Source organism: Notechis scutatus, chromosome 4 (assembly GCF_049901735.1).
Source record: "Notechis scutatus isolate UNSWTSFEM ecotype Mainland chromosome 4, rNotScu1.2, whole genome shotgun sequence".
Lineage (NCBI taxonomy): Eukaryota > Metazoa > Chordata > Lepidosauria > Squamata > Elapidae > Notechis > Notechis scutatus.
Window position 1 is genome coordinate 54,551,577 of NC_142012.1, and position 23,977 is coordinate 54,575,553.

Consider the following 23,977-nt stretch of genomic DNA (forward strand, 5'->3'; position numbering starts at 1 on the left):
TCCCTCCCTCCTCCCTTTCTTTTCTTTCTCCATTTCAGATATTTCAAATATTGACAACTCAAAGAACAGGACTAAGTAAGCAGAACTTGCATTACAGTCCAACCAGCATTATTGATTTCGACATATTCCGGAATTGGTTTTTGTTTCCGAGCTTTATTTAAAAAACTTTCACTTCTGCTTAGCCCCTCCCTTCCTGAGTCCCACTGAGTCACCTCTTTGCATTAGCTGCACAACCAGCTGAAAATAAGACACCCTGCCTCCTTCCATACTTCACGTACACACTAGTTTCACCAGGAACACAAAGGAAATACCCAGACACTTCAAACAGCCTAAACACGAGAAAACATTTACTTGTTTTGTGTAAATGTGATCGATAAAAGACAAGCCCATTTGAAGCAATTTGTAAACAAGCTTCATCGATATACGTACATGAATTTAAAGACACCACAATGGTCTTTCTAGCATGAATATATGAGTTTTTAAATACCAGTTGCATTGACCATTAAGTACCAGTACAAAATGAGCATCATGCTGATTAGAAATCATCAGGCATAATCTCTCTCTCCCTCAACACAACACACTCTTTCTACATATAGATATATCCACCCCCCCTCTCTCCCTGCCCCTCTCTCTCTCTCTCTGTGTATACATATATATACAGGTGAAACTCAAAAAATTAGAATATCATGCAAAAGTTCATTTATTTCAGTAATGCAACTTAAAAGGTGAAACTAATATATGAGATAGACCCATTACATGCAAAGCAAGATAGTTCAAGCCGTGATTTATCATAATTGTGATGATTATGGCTTACAGCTCATGAAAACCCCAAATCCACAATCTCAGAAAATTAGAATATTACATGCAATCAATAAAACAAGGATTGTACATAGAACAATATCGGACCTCTGAAATGTATAAACATGCATATGTACTCAGTGCTTGATTTGGGCCCCCTTTGCAGCAATTACTGCCTCAATGCGGCGTGGCATGGAAGCTATCAGCCTGTGGCACTGCTGAGGTGTTATGGAAGACCAGGATGCTTCAATAGTGGCCTTCAGCTCTTCTGCATTGTTCGGTCTCATGTCTCTCATCTTTCTCTTGGCAATGCCCCATAGATTCTCTATGGGGTTCAGGTCAGGCGAGTTTGCTGGCCAATCAAGCACAGTAATCCCACGGTCATTGAACCAGATTTTGGTGCTTTTGGCAGTGTGGGCAGGTGCCAAGTCCTGCTGGAAAATGAAGTCAGCATCCCCATAAAGCTCGTCTGCGGAAGGAAGCATGAAGTGTTCCAAAATCTCCTGGTAGACGGCTGCGTTGACCCTGGACTTAATGAAGCACAGTGGACCAACACCAGCAGATAACATGGCTCCCCAAATCAACACAGACTGTGGAAACTTCACACTGGACTTCAAGCACCTTGCAGTGTGTGCCTCTCCATTCTTCCTCCAGACTCTGGGTCCTTGGTTTCCAAATGAGATGCAAAGGTTGCTCTCATCAGAAAAGAGGACTTTGGACCACTGAGCAACAGACCAGTTCTTTTTCTCTTTAGCCCAGGTAAGACACTTCTGACAGAGCGGCTTGACAAGAGGAATACGACATTTGAAGCCCATGTCCAGGATCCGTCTGTGTGTGGTGGCTCTTGATGCACTGACTCCAGTCTCAGTCCACTCCTTGTGAAAGTCCCCAACACTTTTGAATGGCCTTTTCCTGATAATCCTCTCCAGGCTGCGCTCATCCCTGCTGCTTGTGCACAAGTTTCCATTCCACATAACTTTCTATTCATGTGCTTTGATACAGCACTTTGGGAACATCCAACTTCTTTTGCAATTACCTTTTGAGGCTTTCCCTCTTTATGAAAGGTGTCAGTGATGGTTTTCTGCAAAACTGTCAGGTCAGCAGTCTTTCCCATGATTGTGATTCCTACTGAACCTGACTGAGAGACCATTTAAAGGCTCAGGAACCCTTTGCAGGTGTTATGGCTTAATTAGCTGATTAGAGTGGGACACTTTGAGCCTAGAATATAGAATCTTTTCACAATATTCTAATTTTCTGAGATTGTGGATTTGGGGTTTTCATGAGCTGTAAGCCATAATCATCTCAATTATGATACATCATGGCTTGAACTATCTTGCTTTGCAGGTAATGAGTCTATCTCATATATTAGTTTCACCTTTTAAGTTGCATTACTGAAATAAATGAACTTTTGCACGATATTCTAATTTTTCGAGTTTCACCTGTATTCTATTTATCTCTCTATCACCTACAGTATCTCTCTAGAGATACTCTCTTTCTATATCATCTCTATCTATATCATCTCTCTCTATATGTATATATAAAGTGCCTGCCTGTATATCTATCTATCACCTCTCTCTATCATCTCTCTCTACCAACTACCTGTATATCATCTCTATCTATATCATCTCTCTCTCATGTGTGTGCATGTGTGTGTACATAATCTATCATCTGTCTGTCTGTCTATATCTATCACCTATCTCTCTTTCATCTCTCAATCTCTCATCTATCTATCTGTCTGTCTGTCTATCTATCTATCTATCTATCTATCTATCTATCTATCATCTATCTATCTATCTATCTATCTATCTATCTATCTATCTATCATCTGTCTGTATATATCTATCACCTATCTATCTCTCAATCATCTATCATCCATCCATCCATCCATCCATCCATCCATCCATCTATATGATCTATCTGTCTGTATATATCACCTATCACCTCTCTCTCATCTCAATCTGTTTGTCTGTCTATCCATCCGTCCGTCCGTCCATCTATATCACCTGTCACCTGTCTCTCAATCTGTCTGTCTAGATCTATCACCTATCTCTCTCTCATCTATCTCTAGCTATCTGTCTGTGTATATCTATCACCTATCTCTCATCTCTATATCTCTCATCTATCTATCTATCTATCTATCTATCTATCTATCTATCTATCATCTATCTATCTATCTATCTATCTATCTATCTATCTATCTATCTATCATGTCTGTCTCTATATATCTATCACTTATCTTTCTCATCTCTATATCTCTATCATCTGTCTGTCTGTCTGTCTGTCTGTCTCTATATATCTATCACCTATCTCTCTCTCTATCATATCTCTCACTCCTATCTCTATATCATTCATCTATCTCCAGATCTTTTTTATGGTGTTCAAAACCTGCATTTTTTTTGAATGTTCAGACCATTGCACTTTACATGACCTTGGGAAGTCCCCAGCTTATGACCACAATTGAGCCCCAAAATTTCTGTCGCTAAGCGAGACAGTGGTTGAGTGACTTTTGCTCCATTTTACGACCATTCTTGTCACTGTTGATAAGTGAATCACTGCAGTTGTTTAATTAGTAACAACATGGTTGTTCGGTGAATCAGCCTTCTTCGTTGAGTTTGCTCGTTGGGAAGGTCACAAAAGGGGATCACACAACCCCGAGGACACCGCAACCGTCATAAATATGAGTCAGTTGCCGCTGAATTTTGTTCCCCAGTAAGGGGAAACGCTGCAACGGCCATAAGTGTGAAACACAGCCATGTCACTTTTTTTCAGCGCCGTTGTAACTTCGATTGTTTGCTCAACAAATGCTTTTCTGTTGAGAACTGCCTGTGTATTTTAGTTGTGACACTGTGTGGTGTTGCAGCAAAGGATGACTTGAATTGATCCGAAAGGTAGGTTCAAATCAACAGAGAGGCAGCCTGGTAATTGTCTTTTGTTTCATCCTGGCACTGCAGTTTTTCTTTCCTTGACCCAACGTGGACCGTCTCTGAGGTAACTCGGGGACAAGCTGGGACATACGAAGAGACAAGATATGCTCAGCTCCAGTTGGCCCAACCAATCTGTGTGACTTTACGATCTGTGTTGTGTTCTTGGCAATGGTAAGGATGTGGATTTGTGTTTCCTTTCTTTGGGGGGGATGCTTGCTGGATTCGTGGTGGAAACCTGACCCTACCTAGCTTGGAGATCACTCAGCCTGCTGCCATCTGCTGCGGCCTATTTAGGGGAGGCGACAATTGTGTCCTTATTATCATTGTTTGTTTGTTGTTGTTATTATTATTAAAATATATACGATGTTCTGAGTAGCGCAGTTTTTTTCGCAATTCCGCTGGTGTTATTACAGGAAGCTGCAATTTCTTGATGTGTTTTTGTAACATTCTTGGACATGGTACCGAGGGGCCCTGATGACAATGGGTATATCACTGTCACAGGTTTCATCCATAACTGCGTAGTTTTGATAGCCAGGTTGCGATAATTTCTTGATTTTTTCCCCAGTTCTTTTTCTTGGACTCTGGTGTGTTCTGGTACATAAGTCTAAGTGCTGTTGCTATTGCTCCTTCCTTCTTTCCTTCTTTCTTTCTTTCCTTCCTTCCTTCCCAGTAATTAGAATGCAAGATTGCAGGCTAACTCTGCCCACTGCCAACAGTTCAATCCTGACCGGCTCAAGGTTGACTCAGCCTTTCATCCTTCTGAGGTGGGTAAAATGAAGACCCAGATTGTTGGGGGAAAGAGGCTGACTCTCTAAACCGCTTAGAGAGGGCTGTAAAGCACTGTGAAGCAGTATATTTGTCTAAGTGCTATTGCTCCTTCCTTCCTTCCTTCCTTCCTTCCTTCCTTCCTTCCTTCCTTCCTTCCTTCCTTTCGTCCTTCCCTTCCCTTCCCTTCCCAGTAATTAGAATGCAAGATTGCAGGCTAACTCTGCCCACTGCCAACAGTTCAATCCTGCCTGGCCCAAGGTTGACTCAGCCTTTCATCCTTCCAAGTTTGGTAAAATGAGGACCCAGATTGTTGGGGGCAAGAGGCTGACTCTCTAAACTGCTTAGAGAGGGCTGTAAAGCACCGTGAAGCGGTAAATCTAAGCGCTATTGTTAGTGCAATTTATACAACCGACTCTTCACTTCTTGGTTTAAAATCTTTGGTATGTGAACATGCAATTGTTTTATTAGAAGAAAGGTCACTTTCAAATTGTCTGACAATTTACCCAGGGACGAAAGACTGTTTACCACAGTAGATCATTCCCTCAGCCAGCCATTCTGTAAAGAAATTAAATTTCCTTTTTTCCTCCCTTCATGTATTTTATTTAAGAATACACAGATTAAAAGAAGTGCGGATGTTATCACTCTGGTTTGGGTTGCAGCTTGTTCTTCTCTGGCTCAAAGAAATATTTTTCAAGAGCGCCGGTCAGTTCATCCAGTTCTTGCTTCAGCTTTTCAAAATCACTAAAATGAGACAAGTTGGAGTAAAATTTCAACTTTGCTTTATAAAGAATCCAGAGAGATTTTAATTCCTTGTAAGGAATGGCAGCAGCCTGTTTGGGGATTGTTAGGCAGATCTAAAGCAGTGGTGTGATTCCAATATTTTTACCACCGGTTCGGTGGGCGTGGCTTGGGGGGGGCCTGCTTTGCGCAGGCGCAGAGGCGTTTTGAGTCACCTCCTGCCATTCTGCACTCTTTCTGATGTTTCAGCAGCTGCCACGCGGCAATTACTGTGTTGCGCAAAGCAGCTGTGCTTCAAAAGCAGGAGATAAAATTAATATGGGAGCATTAGAGAGAACCGGTTCGGTTTCTGCTGCTCATTGCCGCTACTGGCTTGACAGAACCGGTAGAATACCACCACTGATCTAAAGCCTATCAGACAGTGGTGGTATACTGCCGGTTCGCACCGGTTCTAGGAATACGGTAGCACCTGTCAGCAGTTGGCCCCACCCACCTGCCCCCACCCTTTCCTGTCCTGTATTTCCTTTGTTTGTAGCTCAGCTGATAGGCGTGGCAGAGTGGAATTTGCCGCCTCAGCTGTTTTACTCAGGTCAGTTTTCATGCTTAAAATTGCCCGTTTTAGAATGCTCCACGCGCACCCCAGAACCGGTAGTAAAATATTTTGAATTCCACCATTGCTATCAGATGACTCCCTTAGCCACAGTCTAACTGAAGAAATACAACATTGTACTTCCTTATAATCACTTTTTTTTTTGTAGGGGGGATTTTATGGAAGGGACCATTTAGGTTGATAAGCTCTGCTTATCTGCATGTAGAAATCCAGAATAAAACACCTTGAACAAACAGCTGTCTAGACACTGCTTAAATATACAGTATAAGGCACAGAAGACAATCATTTTCCAAATAATCAGTTCAATGATGAAACTGCTCTTATTGTTAAGAAAAAAAATCAGTTGTTCAGCCACTTCATGGACAACTCAATTAGATTCCAACTTCCTTATTTATGGCATTTGGTTTAGAGCCATTGTGGTGTAATGATTAAGGCACCAGGCCAGAAAACAAGAGATGGTGAATTCTAGTTCTGCCTTAGGCCTGAAAGCTGGTTAGGTAACTCTGGGCCAATCAACAGAAGATAGTGAGTTTTAGTCCTGCCTTAGGCATGAAAGCTGACTGGGTGATTTTGGACCAATCACCAGGAGACAGTGAGTTCTAGAGCAGCCTTAGCCATGAAAGCTGGTTAGGTGACTTTGGGCCAATCATCAGGTGATGGTGACTTTCAGTCCCGCCTTAGCCATGAAAGCTGAATGGGTAATATTGGAGCCAATCACTTTCTCTCAGCGCAACCCACCTCACAGGGTGGTTGTTGTGGGGAAAACAGGAAAAGGAAGAAGTATAAGATGCATTCCCCACTTTGAGTTGCTTAAAAGTAATAAAGGCAGGATTTTAAAAAAAAAACTAATAATAAAATTCAAATTCCACCCATCCAAAGAATGGAAGGTGGAATAAATTAGGTAATCACTTCTTGCTTTACTAATCCCATTTGTTACATCATCGTCTTTTAACAACCCTATAATCCGTTGAGGGGTGGAGTCCAAGTAACTGAATGGAGCTAGCAGAGGGTTTTAATGGCCGGATGCCCTTCCTGTTGCCAATGCGGAGTTATTTCAGCAGTTATATTCTCATTGTGCCCAGAGAGAGAGAAATATCTGCCTCTACCTAGGATTGAACTCATTGCCTCCCGATTGTGATGTGAGAGCTCCGCACTACTCCAATCCCATTTGTTACATAAAGGTGAAATATAAAACAATTTGCTGAAGGAGACCCAATAGCGTAACTGGTCTCCGGTGGTTCCATATTAAACCAATTTTATTATTGGCCACCCGTAATCACTTAGGTGATTATGAGCGGATATATAAATCAAGACAGACTGAATGGCGTGTATGCATGCACTGTATCTGTGTGCTTATATTTGTATGCATTTATTTTTAAGGTAGGTATTTCAGACGTTTGAAACACAATTCATAATGAATAAGTTATTGGAATTTGCGTTCTGTGATGTACAGGTAGTCCTTGCCTTACAACAGTTCATTTAGTGACGGTTCAAAGAGACCCTCAAAAAGGGACTTATGACCATTTCCCACACTTTATGACCATTGTAGCAGCTCCACGATCATGTGATCGACCGTTTGACTCATACTTATGACCTTTGTCCCAAGGTCATGGGATCCCCTTTTGGACCTTTCAAAACCAGCAAAATCAATGGAGAAGCCAGATTCACTTAATGACTGGGTTATTAATTTATCAGCAGTGGCAAAAAAGGTCATAAAATGGGGCAAACCACTGTCTTACCTCACTTAACAATGTAAATTTTGGCCTCACTTGTTGTCGTAAGTCAAGGATTACCTGTATTTCGGATAACCAAAGTCCAATTTCACGAAGTTTACTTTACTTTACTTTATTGTCATTGCACCTCGTACAGCGAAATTAAACACCATCTTCAGTGTACATTATGAGTATGAAAATAAACACAAACACATATCCCTCACACTCCACACATTGAATTGAAAACCCCTGATATTGCATTAATATTGCACTATACAGAATTCAACAGAGCTACTGCCCTGGGATAGAAGCTGTTTTTCAGCCTATTTGTCCTTGTTTTTATTATCCTGTACCATCTGCCAGATGGTAATAGTTAAAAAAAAAAGGGTTCCCAGAATGAGATGGATCTTTGAGAATGTTTTGAAGTTTCTTAAGGCAGCGGGAGCTATGAAGCTCTTCCAAAGAGGGGAGAGGGCAACCCATGATCTTCTGGGCAATGACGTTAACCCTCTGGAGTGCTTTCCTATCTGCCATTGTGCAACTGGCAAACCATACAGAGGTACAGTAAGTTAGTTAAGAAAGTTAGGAAGATGCAAATTTTAATCAGTTATTTCCTATATACCGGCACACACACCCACACCACACACTCTCACACACATATATATAGAAGTCCGAACTCTACCTGTTTCCAGGAGGGGCGGAAAGTTCTGCGTAATATTTGATTTTGGGTTCAGTCCCGCTGGTTCGCATGGTAGCTACACATCCATTACTGAATGTAAATGTTATCATGTGGCTGCTTTTACTCGTGGGGAGCACCTGAGAGGAGAGAAGTCAACTTCATCAGAAAGCTTTTTCGCCAGAGCCTGTGACACGTTCACATGTGAAAAGCACAGGACAAGTCAGATAGGACTCGTTGAGAAAAAAGAAGATGGCGTCAAATAGGAGCAGGCGGCCTCCAACGTTACCGTAAGAAGATTCCAGAAAAGAATTTGTAGACACAGATGGGAAACCAAGTTCCCTGGATAGGACCTCTGTACAGTCATCATCTTCACTGTCTCCAACAGATTGTCTATTGTGGCCCACCAGCAGTCAGTGGAGCTGGCGGCAGACTTGGACAGTGAGGAGGTTGGGGAGGATCATGGGCCAGTCCTGGAGTCTGGGGAAGGCTCTGACAAGGGCTCTGCGTCGGAGGCAGAGATGGGGCCAGGGCTGTCTGACAGTTATCAGCTGCCTTCGGAGTTGGAGATCAGTGGGGCAGAAGAACAGCTGGAGCCTGTTCCCAGTGTGCACATGCGCAGAGCTGCCAGGAGAAGGGAACAGTTAAGGAACAAGGATCGATTCAGGAGCAAAGGCTCAGGTGGATGGGGAATGAAGCCTCCAAAACTTAAGAGTAACTATTAAATAAGGAGAGAAATCTCTAAGGAGATTCTCAGTCATCCAAGTCATGGCTGTCCCAAAGATGCTTTTTCCAAAGGCCTACTGGACTTGCTAGTTTTTCTTTGAAGACATTTCACTTCTTCAAGAATGGAAGAAAGATGACCCGGGACAAGGCACAAAGGCCACAAAGCCAGCTGAGAGTTCAAACTCCCCTTTGATGCTCCAAATTTCCCCCAAACGTTCCCACACTCTTGGCAAGTCCCAGAGCAAAGCGCACAGGCACACAGACACATGGGAGTCTCTGGCTGCGCCGAGTCCAGCAAAGCAAAGGAACGGGGAAATGAGTCCCCAAAGCAAGGAACAAACAATGAATCCATGAAGCAAGGAAGAAGCAGTCCTACAAACTCCAAATGTCTGCAACGGCACACACAAAACTCTACAAATTCAACGTTTGTTTCTGACAAACGCCCCCTCCCCACTGCGTCTCCTTAAATTTCAGTCCCCAGGTGTGCCTTGTGAAGAGGGATGGGGTGCTCTCCTCCCAAGTTGTCGGGTCGGCCTGTGCTGTTCCTGCCTTCTCTCTCCCTGCTCGGGGATCAGGAGCGGGGCAGTCCTTCCTCATCACTTGAGCTCCATCGCTCCTCCTGTCTACTGCTTGCCCTCTCTCATCATCCTGCCCCTGTTCCTCCCTGCTAACAAGCTGTTCCAATCCTGAGGGGTCCTGGGCTGCCTCGTCCTGCTTCTCCCCACATTCCTACGAAGCCAATGAAGTTACCCCCCTCGATCTCTATCGGCTCCAGCTCCGGCTCGTCTTCCTCCTCAGATTCAGGCTCCAATGGAGGGGGGGCTTGACAAAAGGATATTTTCTCAGCTCATTTATTTTTCTTATTTTGTACTAAGCTCATGCAAAACAAAGCAAAAAAACAAAAACCCCTACCTTTGGGATAAGGAGAGAAATAATGAACATGCACTAAAAAAGAAAGCAACCCAAGATTTCACAATGGAAAACCTGGCCAGCTACTTACTGCTTTTTTATCAGCCTGGTTACTGTCGTAGCCGGTCGTCAGATCTCTGACTCCAGAGACTGCAAATTTCCCACAGGTTTGGGGGTAGGTATTTTCCCCCTCGTAATTCCTAAGCTTCTCGAACAGAGCTGTGATGACCTTTTGATCATAACAGATAAAATAGGAGGACTTGGTGATATGATAACCGTATCTACATAAAAAGACAAAGAAGGAAAAACTTTGAACGCCAAGTACAGCTGGTCTGCACGTTGTAACACAAACATACAAATTGTTGATTTGGACAGCGAGGAGGTTGGGGAGGAACATGGGCCAGTCCTGGAGTCTGAGGGAGGCTCTGACGAGGGCTCTGCGTCAGAGACAGAGATTGACAGTTATCAGCTGCTTTCGGAGTCAGAGATTAGCGGGGCAGAAGAACAGCTGGAGCCTGTTCCTGATGTGCACATGTGCAGAGTTGCCAGAAGAAGGGAACAGTTAAGGAACAAGGATCGACTCGGGAGCAAAGCTATAGGTGAATGGTGAATGGCCCCTCCCATAGGGAATAAAGAGGAGCGAAAGGGGAGTGGTGTTTGCAGGAAACAATGAGTTCAATTCATTGGGGTGAAGATTTGTTCCTGACTTCTTGCAAAGTAATTGCTGCTACAGCGTGGTGTTTGGAAGATATTGGCCTGGCAACTCTCCAAGCTTGCTAAAGATCTGTAATTGTGAAATCTCATGAAAGGCTGTTTGCCGGGACTTTGCTAGAAAGGAATTCCCTTTAACCTAAATAAAAGGGGTTTTATTGGGACGAGGAATCTGCTTCATGATCTTGGGAAGCCTATATCAGAACACAAATACACATATATGTTAAGGAATCTAGAAACTCAGATGGAAGGTACTGCTTCTGTTGTGGATGAATTGTCATCTTCTGTACATCAGGAAGAACGTTATCCCTGATAGCTAAATCAGCATTCAACTCCTCGGAATAAATGAGTTTGATTTAAATGAGATGAAGGAGGAGGAGGAGATGGATGAGGATGGAAGAGAATGAGAAGATTAATAAGGATGAGGAAGGAAGAGAACTAGAAGAAGATAGATAAGGAAGAGAAAAAGAGATAAGGATGAGGAAAGAGAAGGAGAAGGTAGATCGTGATGATAAATAGGATGTCATGCCCCTGTTGGAGTTTGAATCTGATGAGGAAGACAAACAGGGGTGAGAGTGCAGCTCTGTTGGCTGTGGAGGAAACTGGGGAAAGGCAAAATCCAGCTGGGCAGAGCAGGAGAGAGGTAGAACAAGGGAGAGGGGTTTGGAGGAAGATCCAGGCCCACCCCTCTTCATCCTGGGGCACACAGGGAGGAATGGAGAAGAGAGCAATGTGGGTTGCATGGCTTCCAGGGGAGGAAAGGCCCTGATTCCCTTCATTAGCCACACCTGGGAATGAGAGTTTAAAAGAGATGCAAGCTGAGTGCAACAGCTGCTGGGAACAAACTTGAGTTTATCTTGTGTTGACTTTGGTTATCTGCGTTCCTGGCGTTTTCCCCAACCGTGCTGAGTTATTGCCGTACTTTCACATCTGGAATTCTTTCTCCTGCCTGTTGGACTAATTACCTCATCTTGCCTTGATGGACTTATAATTACAGTTTTTGTTGACCATGTTTTGGACTTGATTCTCTGCAGCCAAAGGCTTTTCCTGGGCGAGTTTTTCCCCAGCCCAGAAGGTAACCAGAACACTGGGGCAAAGTTGGAGCTAATAAAGGGACTCCTACTGATTATCTGATTGTGTTGGCTTTGTGCCACGCCCCGGGTCATCATGTAGGAGCAGAAGAACATAATCAGACAAATTTGTTCTATTGCCCATGTTTATCCATGTTCCCCGATAGTTATAAACCTCAGCCTGCAGAATTGAAGACCTCCGTTTCTTTACTGAATTTATTGATTAAACAGGTAGTCCAATTGAGCCCAAAATTTCTGTTGCTAAGTGAGACATTGGTTAAGTGAGCTTTGTCTCGTTTTACAACCTTTCTGGTGACCGTTATTAAAGCAAATCATTGCGGTTCTTCAGTTACTATCCCGGTTGTTTAAGCAAATCTGTCCCCCCCCCTCCCCCGAGGCAGAAGGTCACAAAAGGGGACCGCGTGATCTGAGGACACTGCAATCATGATAAATATGAGTCCGTTGCTAAGCAGCTGAATTTGGATCATGTGACCATGGACACGCCGCGACGACTGTTAACGTGTGAAAAACAGTTGTAAGTCACTTTTTTTCCAGTGCCGTTGTAACCTTGAATAGTCGCTTGACTGAATTGCTGTAAGTCGAGGACTACCTGTCCCTTAAATGTTAAAAAAAAGCACTCTGTGTTTTGTTAAATGATACTCACTCTGTATAAATGTTTTTCAGCTGCTGAGATAGAGTCACGTTCTTCGTGGCCAGAAAACTGGACATCTCTGCGGTTATGACGGCTGCACTCACGCCGTCTTTATCCAGGACCACAGGGCTGCACATATATCCTGAAAGTTTACAAGGAAAACAAACAAACAAAACCTCTTTGTAACACGATTCCAATACAAGTGATAAAATGCCAAAAGGCACACAAAGTAGTTACCCATGTTTCCCTGAAAATAAGTCCGTCTTATATTTCTTTTGCCACCAAAAAAGGCACCAGGTCTTATTTTGGAGGGATGTCCTCCACTGACTAACCTCACTTATTCCCGTCGCCCCCAGTCTCCTTTTTACTCTCAGAGGCCTTCAGGAACAACTTCTGTGGCCCTCTGCAGCTGATAACGGAGCTCTGGATTGACCCGGAGCTGTGTTATCAGCTACAGAGGCCTTCAGGGAAGCCTTGCCAGCCTCGCAGAAGAAATTGACCAGGAAGGTAGGTGTCAGGGGGTGCGAGGCCTGGCTACAACTGTCCAAAGGCAAGTAGTAGGGCAGCTCCACACACACACCATCCCCACCCTAGCTTAATTTTTACCCGTGGACTCTGGAGTGGGGTGGGATCTTAATTAGGGCTTATTTTGGATGTAGGGCTTATATTGGGTGCATGTGTAAAAATCAAGCTAGGACTTACTTTCAGGGTAGGTCAAATTTTCAGGGAAACAGGGTACTACAACCCATTTTGGTTGCCATACTACAAAAAAGATGTTGAGACTTTGGAAAAAAGTTCAGAGTAGAGCAACTAAGATGATCAAAGGCCTGCAGACTAAAATATATGAAGAATCGCTGCAGGATTTGGGTTTGGTCTAAAGAAAAGAAGAATTAGGGGTGACACGATAGCAATATTCCAGTATTTGAGGGGCTGCCCCAAAGAAGAGGAGGTCAACTTATTCTCCAAAGCACCAGAGGGCAGGACAAGAACCCATGGTAGAAACTAATCGAGAGAAGCAACCTGGAATTAAGGAGAAACTTCCTAACAGTGAGTACAATTAATGATTTATATATATATATATATATAAATGTTTTCTTAAGTTTTCGTGGGTACTTACATGTATGGTATTCAGCTTTGTTTGGGTATTTTCCCACGTCATTATAGTTGTGCTTTTAAAGTTGTAGCAACGTTTCGGCAGAATCTCATCTGCCATCATATATATATATATATAGATATAGATATAGATATAGATATAGATATATAGATATATAGAGATATATAGATATAGAGATATATAGATATATATAGATATAGATATAGATATAGATATATAGATATATAGATTTATAGATTTATATAGATTTATATATAGATATATAGATATAGATATAGATAGATAGATAGTAAGTATATGTAAGTACGTATGTATGTATGATGTATGTAAGTAATGTATGTGTATATATGTATATGTACATGTGTATATATGTGTGTGTGTGTGTGTGTGTGTACACACATACACACATGCATACATACATACATAGCGAAATACCACTCACGCATCATCACAAAATCTCCAGAACTGTAAAGCCTACAAACTTGAAATTTGGCACTTATATTCCTCTTGGCTTCTAGGTGCTCACTAAGAAAGGATTTTTCAAAAGGACCATCAGATCATTAGTATTTCGTATATTATTATTAACACGCTCTGATGCTAAGGAGTTCTACTCCCCCTCCCCACCTGAAAAGAAATCTGTTCCAAATGCAAAACACAAGAAAAGGGGAGAAGTTTCAATTTCACAGCAGCAAACAGCTTTAGTACAGAACCGTTTAGCTAAGCCATGCTCAGGCTCCTTGCTGTCTCCTTCTTGCTCACACAGCAAATACTGTTTCAGTTTCCAAACAGCCCTCAACTCTCTCACACACACTGACAGGACGCTAGCCAGATGAATACTGATGGATGCTGGTAGGCAGAGGCAGAATTTTTCCCCCTTATTTTCCTCCCCCAAAACTAAGCCCGACCACATAGTTTCATAGCGAAGCATGGGTATCCAGCTAGTACAGAATATATCTATATTCCTTTACTGTTTAATAAGGAGAAGCATATTACCGATGGCTTCTTCAAAAGCGAATAAGACTTTTTTTCCTTGATCTATCAGCTCCTTGGCTCGATTTCCCATCCACTTAAATCCCGTTAACGTTTCCTGTATTGACCAAGGTTCAATGAAAAGATATATGAGAACAGAAGAGGAATTTCTTTTAAATGTATTTATTTATTTATTTTATTTACTATTCCATGTAGTAATACTGCTGTATGTGGTGATGTCACTCAACCCCATATTTCTGATGTATTGTATGCATATGCCCATGATGGTGAATGTATGGCACACATGCCACAAGTGGCACGCAGAGCCATTTGTGCTGGCACGTGAACTCTGCAGGCAAACTTACCTCATTGTGCATGCATGCGCCTCACAGCTCATTTTATTTTTTTGGGGGGTGGGGTTGGTTTGATGCCTTTTTTGGCCTCCCGGAGGCCCGGAAAAAGCCTCTGCCTGGCTTTTCAGGATGAATTATAGGCCCATTTCACTACTTCCTGCAATACCGGAAGTGACGAAATAGGCCTATAATTTGTCCTGAAAAGCCTTGTAGACGCTTTTTCCAAGCCTCAGGGAGGCCGAAAAAGGCCTCATACCAGCCGAAAAATCAGCTGTGAGGCGCAGTGCAGGTAAGGGGGTGGTGGGATTGTGCATGTATACACAGGGGGTGTGCAGAGGGGGGGCACGTATTGCATTCTGGCTGCTGGCACGCGAATGCGGGCCCGCACGGAATTTTTTGCACAGGACCCCAAAAAGGTTAGCCACCACTGGCACATACTGTATTTTTCGGAGTATAAGATGCTCTGAAGTATAAGACACACCTAGCTTTGGGGGAGGAAAATAAGAAAAAAAAAACTGCTTCTGCCTCTGAGCAAATTGCCTCCTTGCAGCAAACAGGAAACAGCCTGTTTCAACTTTAGCACAACCTGATTAGCACAAGCAGCTGATTGTCGGTTGGATTGGCCTCCCAACGATCAGCTGTTTCAGGCTGCAGGGATCTCCATCGCCTATTGCCGCCTCTGCGTGTCACATTTTGGGCCTGTTCCGGGCGGCGGGGATCAGAACGGGTAGAAAATGGGGCATGCGGAGGCCGAAAACGGGGTGTGCAGAGGCCAAAAATGGGATGTGGAGGCCAAAAATGGGGCGCACGTAGGTGGCAATAGGCGATCCCTGTAGCCTGAAACAGCTGATCATTGGGAGGCCAATCCAACCGACAATCAGCTGCTTGTGCTAATCAGGCTGTGCTGAAACTTACCAAGCTGTTTGCTGCAAGGAGGCAAATTACTGGGAGGCAGAGGCCGAAGGGTGAGGGCTGGCGGGTGGGTGGGGCTTCAGCAACATTTGCTGTATAAGATGCACGGACATTTCCACCCACTTTTTTGTGTGTGGGGGGGGTAAGTGCATCTTATACACCAAAAAATACGGTACATTTATTAGCTTCTAAGTGACATCAGAAATATGGGAATCAAGTGACGTCACCATGTACAGCAACCTAATTACAGGCAGACCTCGACTTACAACAGTTTTATTTAGGGACCGTTCGAAGTTGCAACGGCACTGAAAAACGGAGACCTATGACCATTTTCCACACTTAACGACCGTTGTAGCATCCCCACTGGCAACTGACTCATATTTATGACGGGTGTCACGCGATCCCCTTTTGCCAACTTCCGACAAGCCAAGTCGACGAGGAAGCCGGATTCAATGAACGACCGTGTAACCTAAGTTCACCAGGGCTGCGATTCGCTCGACCCGGGGGGCAAGCACGGTGGTGAAAGGAGTCCAAACTGACTTGACCAATGTTTCGCTTAGCGACAGGAATTCTGGGGTTCAACTGTGGTCATAAGTCTGCACAGGGAAACCAAAAGGAACTGGACCCTTACCTCAAAATGAAAACCTTCCTTAAGAGCGATTGCTTGTAATATTTTGGAGGACACGGTGCTCGATAACATATAAACGTCTTTAATGGCATTTGGAGTCTGATTTTGATTTTTCCAGCACGTGAAGAGCCACCACCCTAAAAGAGCTCCGAATTCGTTGCCGGAAAACACTTTCCATTCTCCACTGCAGAGATGAGATAGAGGTTCCAGAAGTTAAGAGCAGTGGTGGGCTGCAACCGGTTTAACAAACGGTTCTGTGAGCACGCGCAGCATTGAAAAAAAACCCACCAATTTGAACCACTACAAGGCAGCCCTGGTAAGTAAAAACAGCTGAGGCGCGCAAAATCCATTGTGCCACACAAATCAGGTGAGCTGAAAAAGACGGAAATATAGGACAGGATAGGGCCATGATGGCAAACCTATGGTACATGTGCCACAGGTGGTACACAGAGCCATTTGTGTGGGCACACAAACCCAGGACAAACTTACCTGCACTGTGCATGCGCACGCCTCCCAGCTGATTTTCGGCCTGTTTGAGGCTGTTTTCGCCCTCTGCAGCCTCGGAAGGCCAAAAAACAGGCCTTCCAGAAATACCGGAAGTGCCAAAACAGGCCCGTTTTCAGCCTCCTGAGGCTCCAGAGGCTTCCCTCGAGCCTCTGGGAGGGCAAAAACGACCTCCCCCGGGCTCCAGAGGCCCTCCAGTGGCTGAAAACAGGCACTTCTGTTATTTCTGGAAGGCCCATTTTACAGCCTCCTCAGGCTGCAGAGGCTTCTCTTGAGCCTCCAGGAGGGCGTAAACAGCCTCAAACGGGCCAAAAATCAGCTGGGAGGTGCATGCATGAGACTACAGGAATCATTTGCACTACTCAGGTGACCCTAAGGAAACAGATAAACCTCCAAGTGGCCTCAATAGCTCTCAGAAAGGATGCAAATGACCAGCTGTCTGCAAGGAGTATCAATCTTTCCATTCCTCACCATCTTGTCAGAGCTGAAGAAGCTTCTTGAATGAGAAGCGAAACGTCTTCAAAGAAAAACCAAGAAAGTCCAGTGGCCTCTTGGGGGGAAAAAAGCACAATGTTGGGACAACGGTGTCAAGAAAGGGCATAAAATGGGGTAAAACTCACTTAACAAATGTCTCACTTAGTCACAGAAAATTTGGGCTCAATTGTGGTCATAATTCGAGGATTACCCATATTACATTTATATGCCACTGATGTCTTTTTACATGTTAATCACCTTGGCAATTTACCATACTTAGAGCAAACATGGGCTTCTAACAAAACAGTATTTGAATAGTAAAAAAAAATACACTTTTCTTTTTAAAAAAAAAATCAATTTTATATATCCCAGGTATTCCTCCCAAACAAAAAAAAATGAAGTTTGGTAATCGACAAACTCACCTTCCTTGTTTCTCGGCCACCGCAAGCCGATCAGCATCTGGATCGTTGGCTAAAATAACCCGAGCGCCTTTTTTATCAGCTAGGGCAAAAGAGAGAGTCTGGAAGGAGAAAACGGTAAAAAGACCGGCACAAATTATCCTTCGAAATAAAAGCAACAAACACATCTTCTACCCCGACCAAAACAAGCATGGATGGTAGGAACGGGACAATTCGCCGCGGCCAACTCATTGCGGCCAATTACGGGACAATTCAATTTAATTATTTAAATATACTTTAAAAATGATTTTAATTTTTGGCATTCCCATTGCGTTCTCTCCCACCTTTTGGCATCCTTTCATTAACGATTTTATTCCACCGTCTCTTTGATATCGGTGCAACTCCTGTCCTGCGGTGAGCCTGGACTGTGGCGAATTGTCCTAGACCTCCGATCTAGAAGTCTGGATCGCAGCGATGAGGAAGGTGCGCAAAAAGATTTTGGAAGCTTGATCTCGTTCAGCGGCACGAGGTGCAAAAAAACCCCCCCAAAATCCACAAACGAGTCACATTCTGAAAATCCCCGCCTGCAAAACTGCTGAGAAATTAGCAGCTGGAAGAAGCGAAGAAATTGACTTGCCTTTTTTGAGAATTACAAGCCGTATGCAAGCTTTAAAGAATGCAGACATTTAGAGCTACGCTTTAGTTGCAAAGGAACATCTGAAGGGACAGGAGACGAAGTGAAGATGGAAGAAAAATGCACTAAATTATGTTTTTACCAGTACACCTTTCCCTTCCTCTGGATTGGGGTATTTTACGGTGGGAAACTCTGGATCGGGGTCCTTCTGTTCAGGCACGGCAAATGGAAGGCTAAAGTCGAACGCCTTAAAGGCCGACTGCACAAATTCGTGGCCGACCCCATGGACGGAAGTGTGAACAAATTTCAACTTGGTCTCCTTGTTTATATCCCTGGAATCAAGTAACAAGAACGACATTTAGCTGGGAGCACATTGTCTGCCGCAAGAGAATAACAAAAAAGAGCGGGGGGATTGTGGAACACTTCTTACAAATTGTTCAATGCAGTACAGGCAGTCCTCGACTTACAACGGTTCATTTAATGACCGTTCGAAATGATGACGGCACTGAAAAAAGGGGACCGGTGACCCAGTTTTCACACTTACGACCGCCGCAGCATTTACATTCAGATGCTTGGTATCGTGGTTTGCCAGCAGCTGGTGCAGCCGGTAGCGGAATCGGACAGTGAGGAAGAAAGTGTCATCCCCCTGGTGGAGGCTGACTCTGAGGGAGAGGAGGAACAGCCCACAGGGAGTGGGAGTGTGGCTCCGGAGGTTGTGGAGGAGGCTGGGGAAGGGCAGAGGCTGGCTGAGCAGTCACAGGAGGACCCAGGCCCATCCCCTATCCATCCTAGGGCATGTAGGAAGGAGAGGATAAGGAAGAGACGTGGTCTACTTGGGAGGAGAGGGCCTTGATCCTCTTCATGGGCTGCAGGTGTGACAACTGAATAAGAGTATGGACCTGCGTACTGGCAAATGCTGGAAACAAAGCGTGTAAATATCTCTAGTTTATAGTTCCTCTCTGAGTTTGGCGTCCTTCCCAGGGTGTGTTATCTGTGGACATCCACTAGCCCTTATCTTGCCTGGTTTGTGTTGCTTTATTCCTTCTTTGTGTAACTGTTTGTGTGGGAGTTTTTTTGTCTTCCGTCAGAGATATTTGGAGCTTGGAAGCAAATGGAAGGAATAAAAGGGACTTCACCTGTTTTCTGTGTTTGTTTTGTATCCCATCCTGGGTCATCACAGAAAGGGGACCAGTCAGGGAGCCCAGAGAGAACTCTGCGTCTGATGGAGAGATGGGGCCAGAACCATCTGGGAGTGGGGTGCTGCCTTCAGAGCCTTTGGGGGGGATGCTGCAACGGTCATAAGTGTGAGAAAGAGTCATAAGTCCCTTTTTCTAATGTCGTTATCATTTCCATCACTAGGTGAAATGTTGCAAAGTTGAGGACTTCCTGTAATTAAATGACCCGCTCACCTGTGACAACAGTGCCGCTGTATATCTTTGAAGTAATCCTTGTTAACTGTCGCGAAAGGATCATGGAGTAGTGGGCTTGGATCTATCAGGCTGTCCTCCCACGCTTGAGGCCACGGTTCTAGGTTCCCATTAATGGCGTCGGCGATTCCTCTATCGTGCGGACCGATGATCTGCGAGCCATTCTCCCAATAAACCTGAACACCACAGAGATTTATTTTTAATCTTTATTAACAGATCTTTCGGCTTGACCTATGCCAGTGGTGGCTAAACTTTTTGAGCTCCTGTGCTAAAAATTGTGCGCACACCAGCACGCACTTGTGTGCCAGCACCCAGAATGCAATGTGCGCCCCTCTCCCCAGCCCCCCTGCGCATGTGTGCACAATCCCCCCCCCGCCACCCCCTTACCTGCACTGCACCTCACAGTTGATTTTTTTTGGGGGGTTGGTTTGAGGCCTTTTTCGGCCTCCCACGGGCTTGGAAAAAGCCTCTGCAGGGTTTTTCAGGCTGAATTATAGGCCCGTTTCGTCACTTCTGGTATTACAGGAAGTGACAAAACGGGCCTATAATTCATCCTGAAAAGCCTTGCAGAGGCTTTTTCCAAGCGTCTGAGAGGCTGAAAAAGGCCTCAAACAAACCGGGGGAAAAAAATCAGCTGTGAGGTGCGCGTATGCGCAGTGAGGTAAGTTTGCCTGCGGCTCACATCATGGACCTATGCTATCTAAATTCATGCTAACACCCCTGGAATTAACCGGAAAGACTATTTATTTATTTAGTTTTATTTACTTGCACAATGCCTCTAATCTTCATAAACAACTCAAGGTGCGGAAACGAATCTACTATTCCTTCCTCCTCCCAATATTCCACACAGCAGCAGCAAAACTCAACTGTGTGGTGGGTTGGGCCAGCTGGATTTCATGCCTAAGGCAGGACTACAACTCACCGTCTCCTGGTGATTGGCCCTAAGCCCCCCAGCTGGCTTTCATGCCTATGGTAGGACTAGAATTCACCTCCTCCTGGTGATTGACTCAAAGTCACTCAGTCAGCTTTCGTGTCTAAAGCAAGGACTCCAGTCTCCAGCTGGCTTTCATGCCTGAGGCTGAACTAGAATTCACCCTCGCCTAGCGATTGGTCCAAAGTCACTCAGCTGGTTTTTGTGCCTACAACAGCACTAGAATTTACAGTCTCCTGATGATTGCACAAAACCCCCCCAGTCAGCTTTTGTGTCTAAGGTGGGTCTAGAATTCACAGTCTCCTGGTATTTGGCTTAAAGCAGGGGTCCCCAACCACCGGTCCATGGAACAAATCCTACCGGGCCGCTGGTTTGCTGGCGCCGCCATCTTGTTTTGATGAAAAAGTGCTTCGGTGAGCTTTTCCGGGTAGAAAGCTCACCGGAAGCACTTTCATCAAAACAAGATGGCGCGTTCAGCGCTCCCGGTGAGCTTTTCCGGTAGAAAGCTCACCGGAAGCACTTTTCATCAAAACAAGATGGCGGCGCCCAGCTGATGCCGTGTACCGGCCGCGGCATAAAAAGGTTGGGGACCACTGGCTTAAAGTCACCCAGCCGATTTTCATATATAAGATAAGACTGGAACTCGCTGTCTCCTGGTTCTTAAGCCTGACACTTTTAACCACTAGTGCTTTAATCCATCTCAAGATATTTCTACAGATACTATGCTAGGAAAACTATGTAAGATAGTACCTTATATCCATTGTCTTGTTTGGGATTGTGAGATGCAGTAACCATAATTCCAGCAGCAAGTTTGAGGTGGGTCACTGTATATGGCTATAGGAAACCAGAAGAAAAATATTAAGGAAGTGTTCTGACCCCACGCCCTTTTCCAACAAATCAAACACAACCCAAGAGGAACAGAAACCTTGTAATAAAATAATTACAAAATAATTAGCTATGATAATCACAAGCCTTGCTAAACTGTGCAAGACTTGCCAAAAGATAACAGACAAGAAATAATTTGCAATACAAGAATCTTCGAATACGAACTCAGGATACTGGAACGTCCACGAGGCTGGAGTTTCAAAACATCTTTGCCTTCTGCAAAGTATGTTCGTTTCACAGCTGGCTTTTATCTCTTAAGGGAGGGGACATTACCTTGCAGCCTTACTCCCGAGTTGCCCGTGCTGCCGCAGCTGCTTTTTCCTGCGAGCAACCCTGCGCGCACGCACACTTGGCACAGGCTCCTCGGGAACCTCCTCATCACTGCTGCCAGCCCCCACAATCTCTGAAGGCAGCAGTCCACTCCCTAATGGTCCTGGCCCCTCATCTGAGTCCTCGCTCTCCTCAGCCGTCTGCACCTGCTGCCGGCTAACCACAACAGAAGGAAGGAGATTCTCAAGTCATCCAACCCTGACAGCTACCCACCTCTGTACAAAGCAACAACTTTTTAACAAGCAGAGTCAAGAAACACAACAACCCGTCAAGTCTCCACAAAGGCTTAAATTCACTAGAGCAGGGGTCCCCAACCGCCGGTCCGCGGACCGGTACCGGGCCGCGGAACAAGCCTTACCGGGCCGCTGGTTGCTGGGCGCCGCCATCTTTTTTGGTAAAAAAGTGCTTCCGGTGAGCTTTTCCGGGTAGAAAGCTCACCGGAAGCGCTTTTCATAAAAGATGGCGGTGCCAGCGCTTCGTGAGCTTTTCCGGTAGAAAGCCATTTCTACCCGAAAAAGCTCACCGAGCGCTTGGCGCCGCCATCTTTTTCGTCAAAAGATGGCGGCGCCCAGTTGACGCCGGTACCAGGCCGCGGCGCCCAGCTGATGCCGGAACTGGGCCGCGGCGTCGAAAAGGTTGGGGATCCCTGCACTAGAGGTCAATGTTTTTCAAATCTCCCAGGTCGTCCTCGACTTACAACGGTTCGTTTAGTGACCGTGTGAAGTCACAACGACACTGGAACGAAAGGGACTTAAGACCATTGTTCACACTTACGACTGTTGCCCCGTCCCCACAGTCACCTGATCCAAATTTGGACGCTTGGCAACTGACTAATATTCAGGGGTGGGATTCAGCCGGTTCGGACCGGTTGGGGCAAAGCACACACTCATTGAACCGGTTGTTACACTGGTTGAATCCCACCACTGTTCATATTTATGATGGTTGCAGCATCCGTGTGTGTGTGTGTGTGTGTGTGTGTCACGTGATACCCCTTTGCTACCTTTTGATGAGTCAATGGGGAAGCCAGATTCACTTAACAATCGTGTGACTAACTAAACTTCTGCAATGATTCATTTAACAGGGACAAGTAAGATCACAAAATGGGGCAATACTCCCTTAAGAAATGCCTTGTTAGTAATAGAAAATTTGGCCCGAATTTTGGCCGTAAATTGAGGACTACCTGTCGAAGAAGCATCCCTATATTTAAGATTTCAAGTGTATATTAAGTATACACTCAAGTATTTCAATTATATCTTAAGCGTCTACTTTTATGTCGTAATGACGCCCAAAATGACTTGATGAGATGGACGGCTATGGAAATCGAACCAATATTCTGGGGAGGCTATTGAAACAATCCTCCTGTATCTGCCGTCGGAAGCGTGCACGAGCGACAAAAACGACAACGAAAACCCTACCACAAATGGAGTTGGTGTGATCTGGGAGAAAAGGTAGACAGGAACCCCCTGGGTGATGAACGCTGTGGCAGTGAGCCTTGCAAACCTAACAGCCAGAAAGGAAAAAATAAAAAAGTCAAACTTGAATCCTATCGCAACAAACTTTACCTTGCTATTGTATCATTAGCACCTGAAATAATATGCTTTATGAACCCCCGAAAATAAGACCCTGTCTCATATATATATATATATATATATATATATATATATATATATACATACATACATATACATATACATATACATATACATATACATATACATATATATATATATATATATATATATATATATATATATATATATATATTTGCCACCAAAAAAGGCACCAGGTCTTATTTTTGGAGACGTCATCCACTGACTAACCTCACTTGCGCGCATCGCCCCCCAGCCTCCCTTTCACTGTCAGAGGCCTTCAGGAACTTCTTCTTCTGCAGCTGACAAGGTTTTCCTGAAGGCCTCTGCAGCAAATAACAGAGCACTGGATCGATCCGGAGCTTTGTTATCAACTACAGAGGCCTTCAGGAAAACCTTGGCAGCCTTGCCAGCTACAGAAGAAATGGTCTGGCAAGACAGGTGTCAGGGTGTGCGAGGCCTGGCTTCAGCTGTCCAAAGGTAAGTAGTAGGGCAGCTCCACCCACCCATCCCCACCCTGGCTTAATTTTTACCC

At 44.6% G+C, this 23,977-nt stretch overlaps 1 protein-coding gene across 1 annotated transcript in view; it reads right to left on the bottom strand.

The window, feature by feature from the left end:
* Nucleotides 1-5,066: 5,066 nt before the first annotated feature.
* The window catches only part of PGM2 (phosphoglucomutase 2), a 28,144-nt gene continuing 9,233 nt past the window's right edge, over nt 5,067-23,977 (bottom strand). Inside the window, exons 4-14 of the mRNA XM_026675309.2 lie at nt 23,269-23,353; nt 21,389-21,472; nt 19,690-19,883; nt 18,423-18,612; nt 17,671-17,768; nt 16,274-16,454; nt 14,402-14,495; nt 12,307-12,436; nt 9,953-10,142; nt 8,233-8,366; nt 5,067-5,231 (exon numbers count right to left, since the gene is read on the bottom strand). Coding sequence (XP_026531094.2) covers nt 5,129-5,231; nt 8,233-8,366; nt 9,953-10,142; nt 12,307-12,436; nt 14,402-14,495; nt 16,274-16,454; nt 17,671-17,768; nt 18,423-18,612; nt 19,690-19,883; nt 21,389-21,472; nt 23,269-23,353 — 1,483 coding nt within the window. The 3' untranslated portion in view covers nt 5,067-5,128. The remainder of the gene's footprint in view (nt 5,232-8,232; nt 8,367-9,952; nt 10,143-12,306; nt 12,437-14,401; nt 14,496-16,273; nt 16,455-17,670; nt 17,769-18,422; nt 18,613-19,689; nt 19,884-21,388; nt 21,473-23,268; nt 23,354-23,977) is intronic.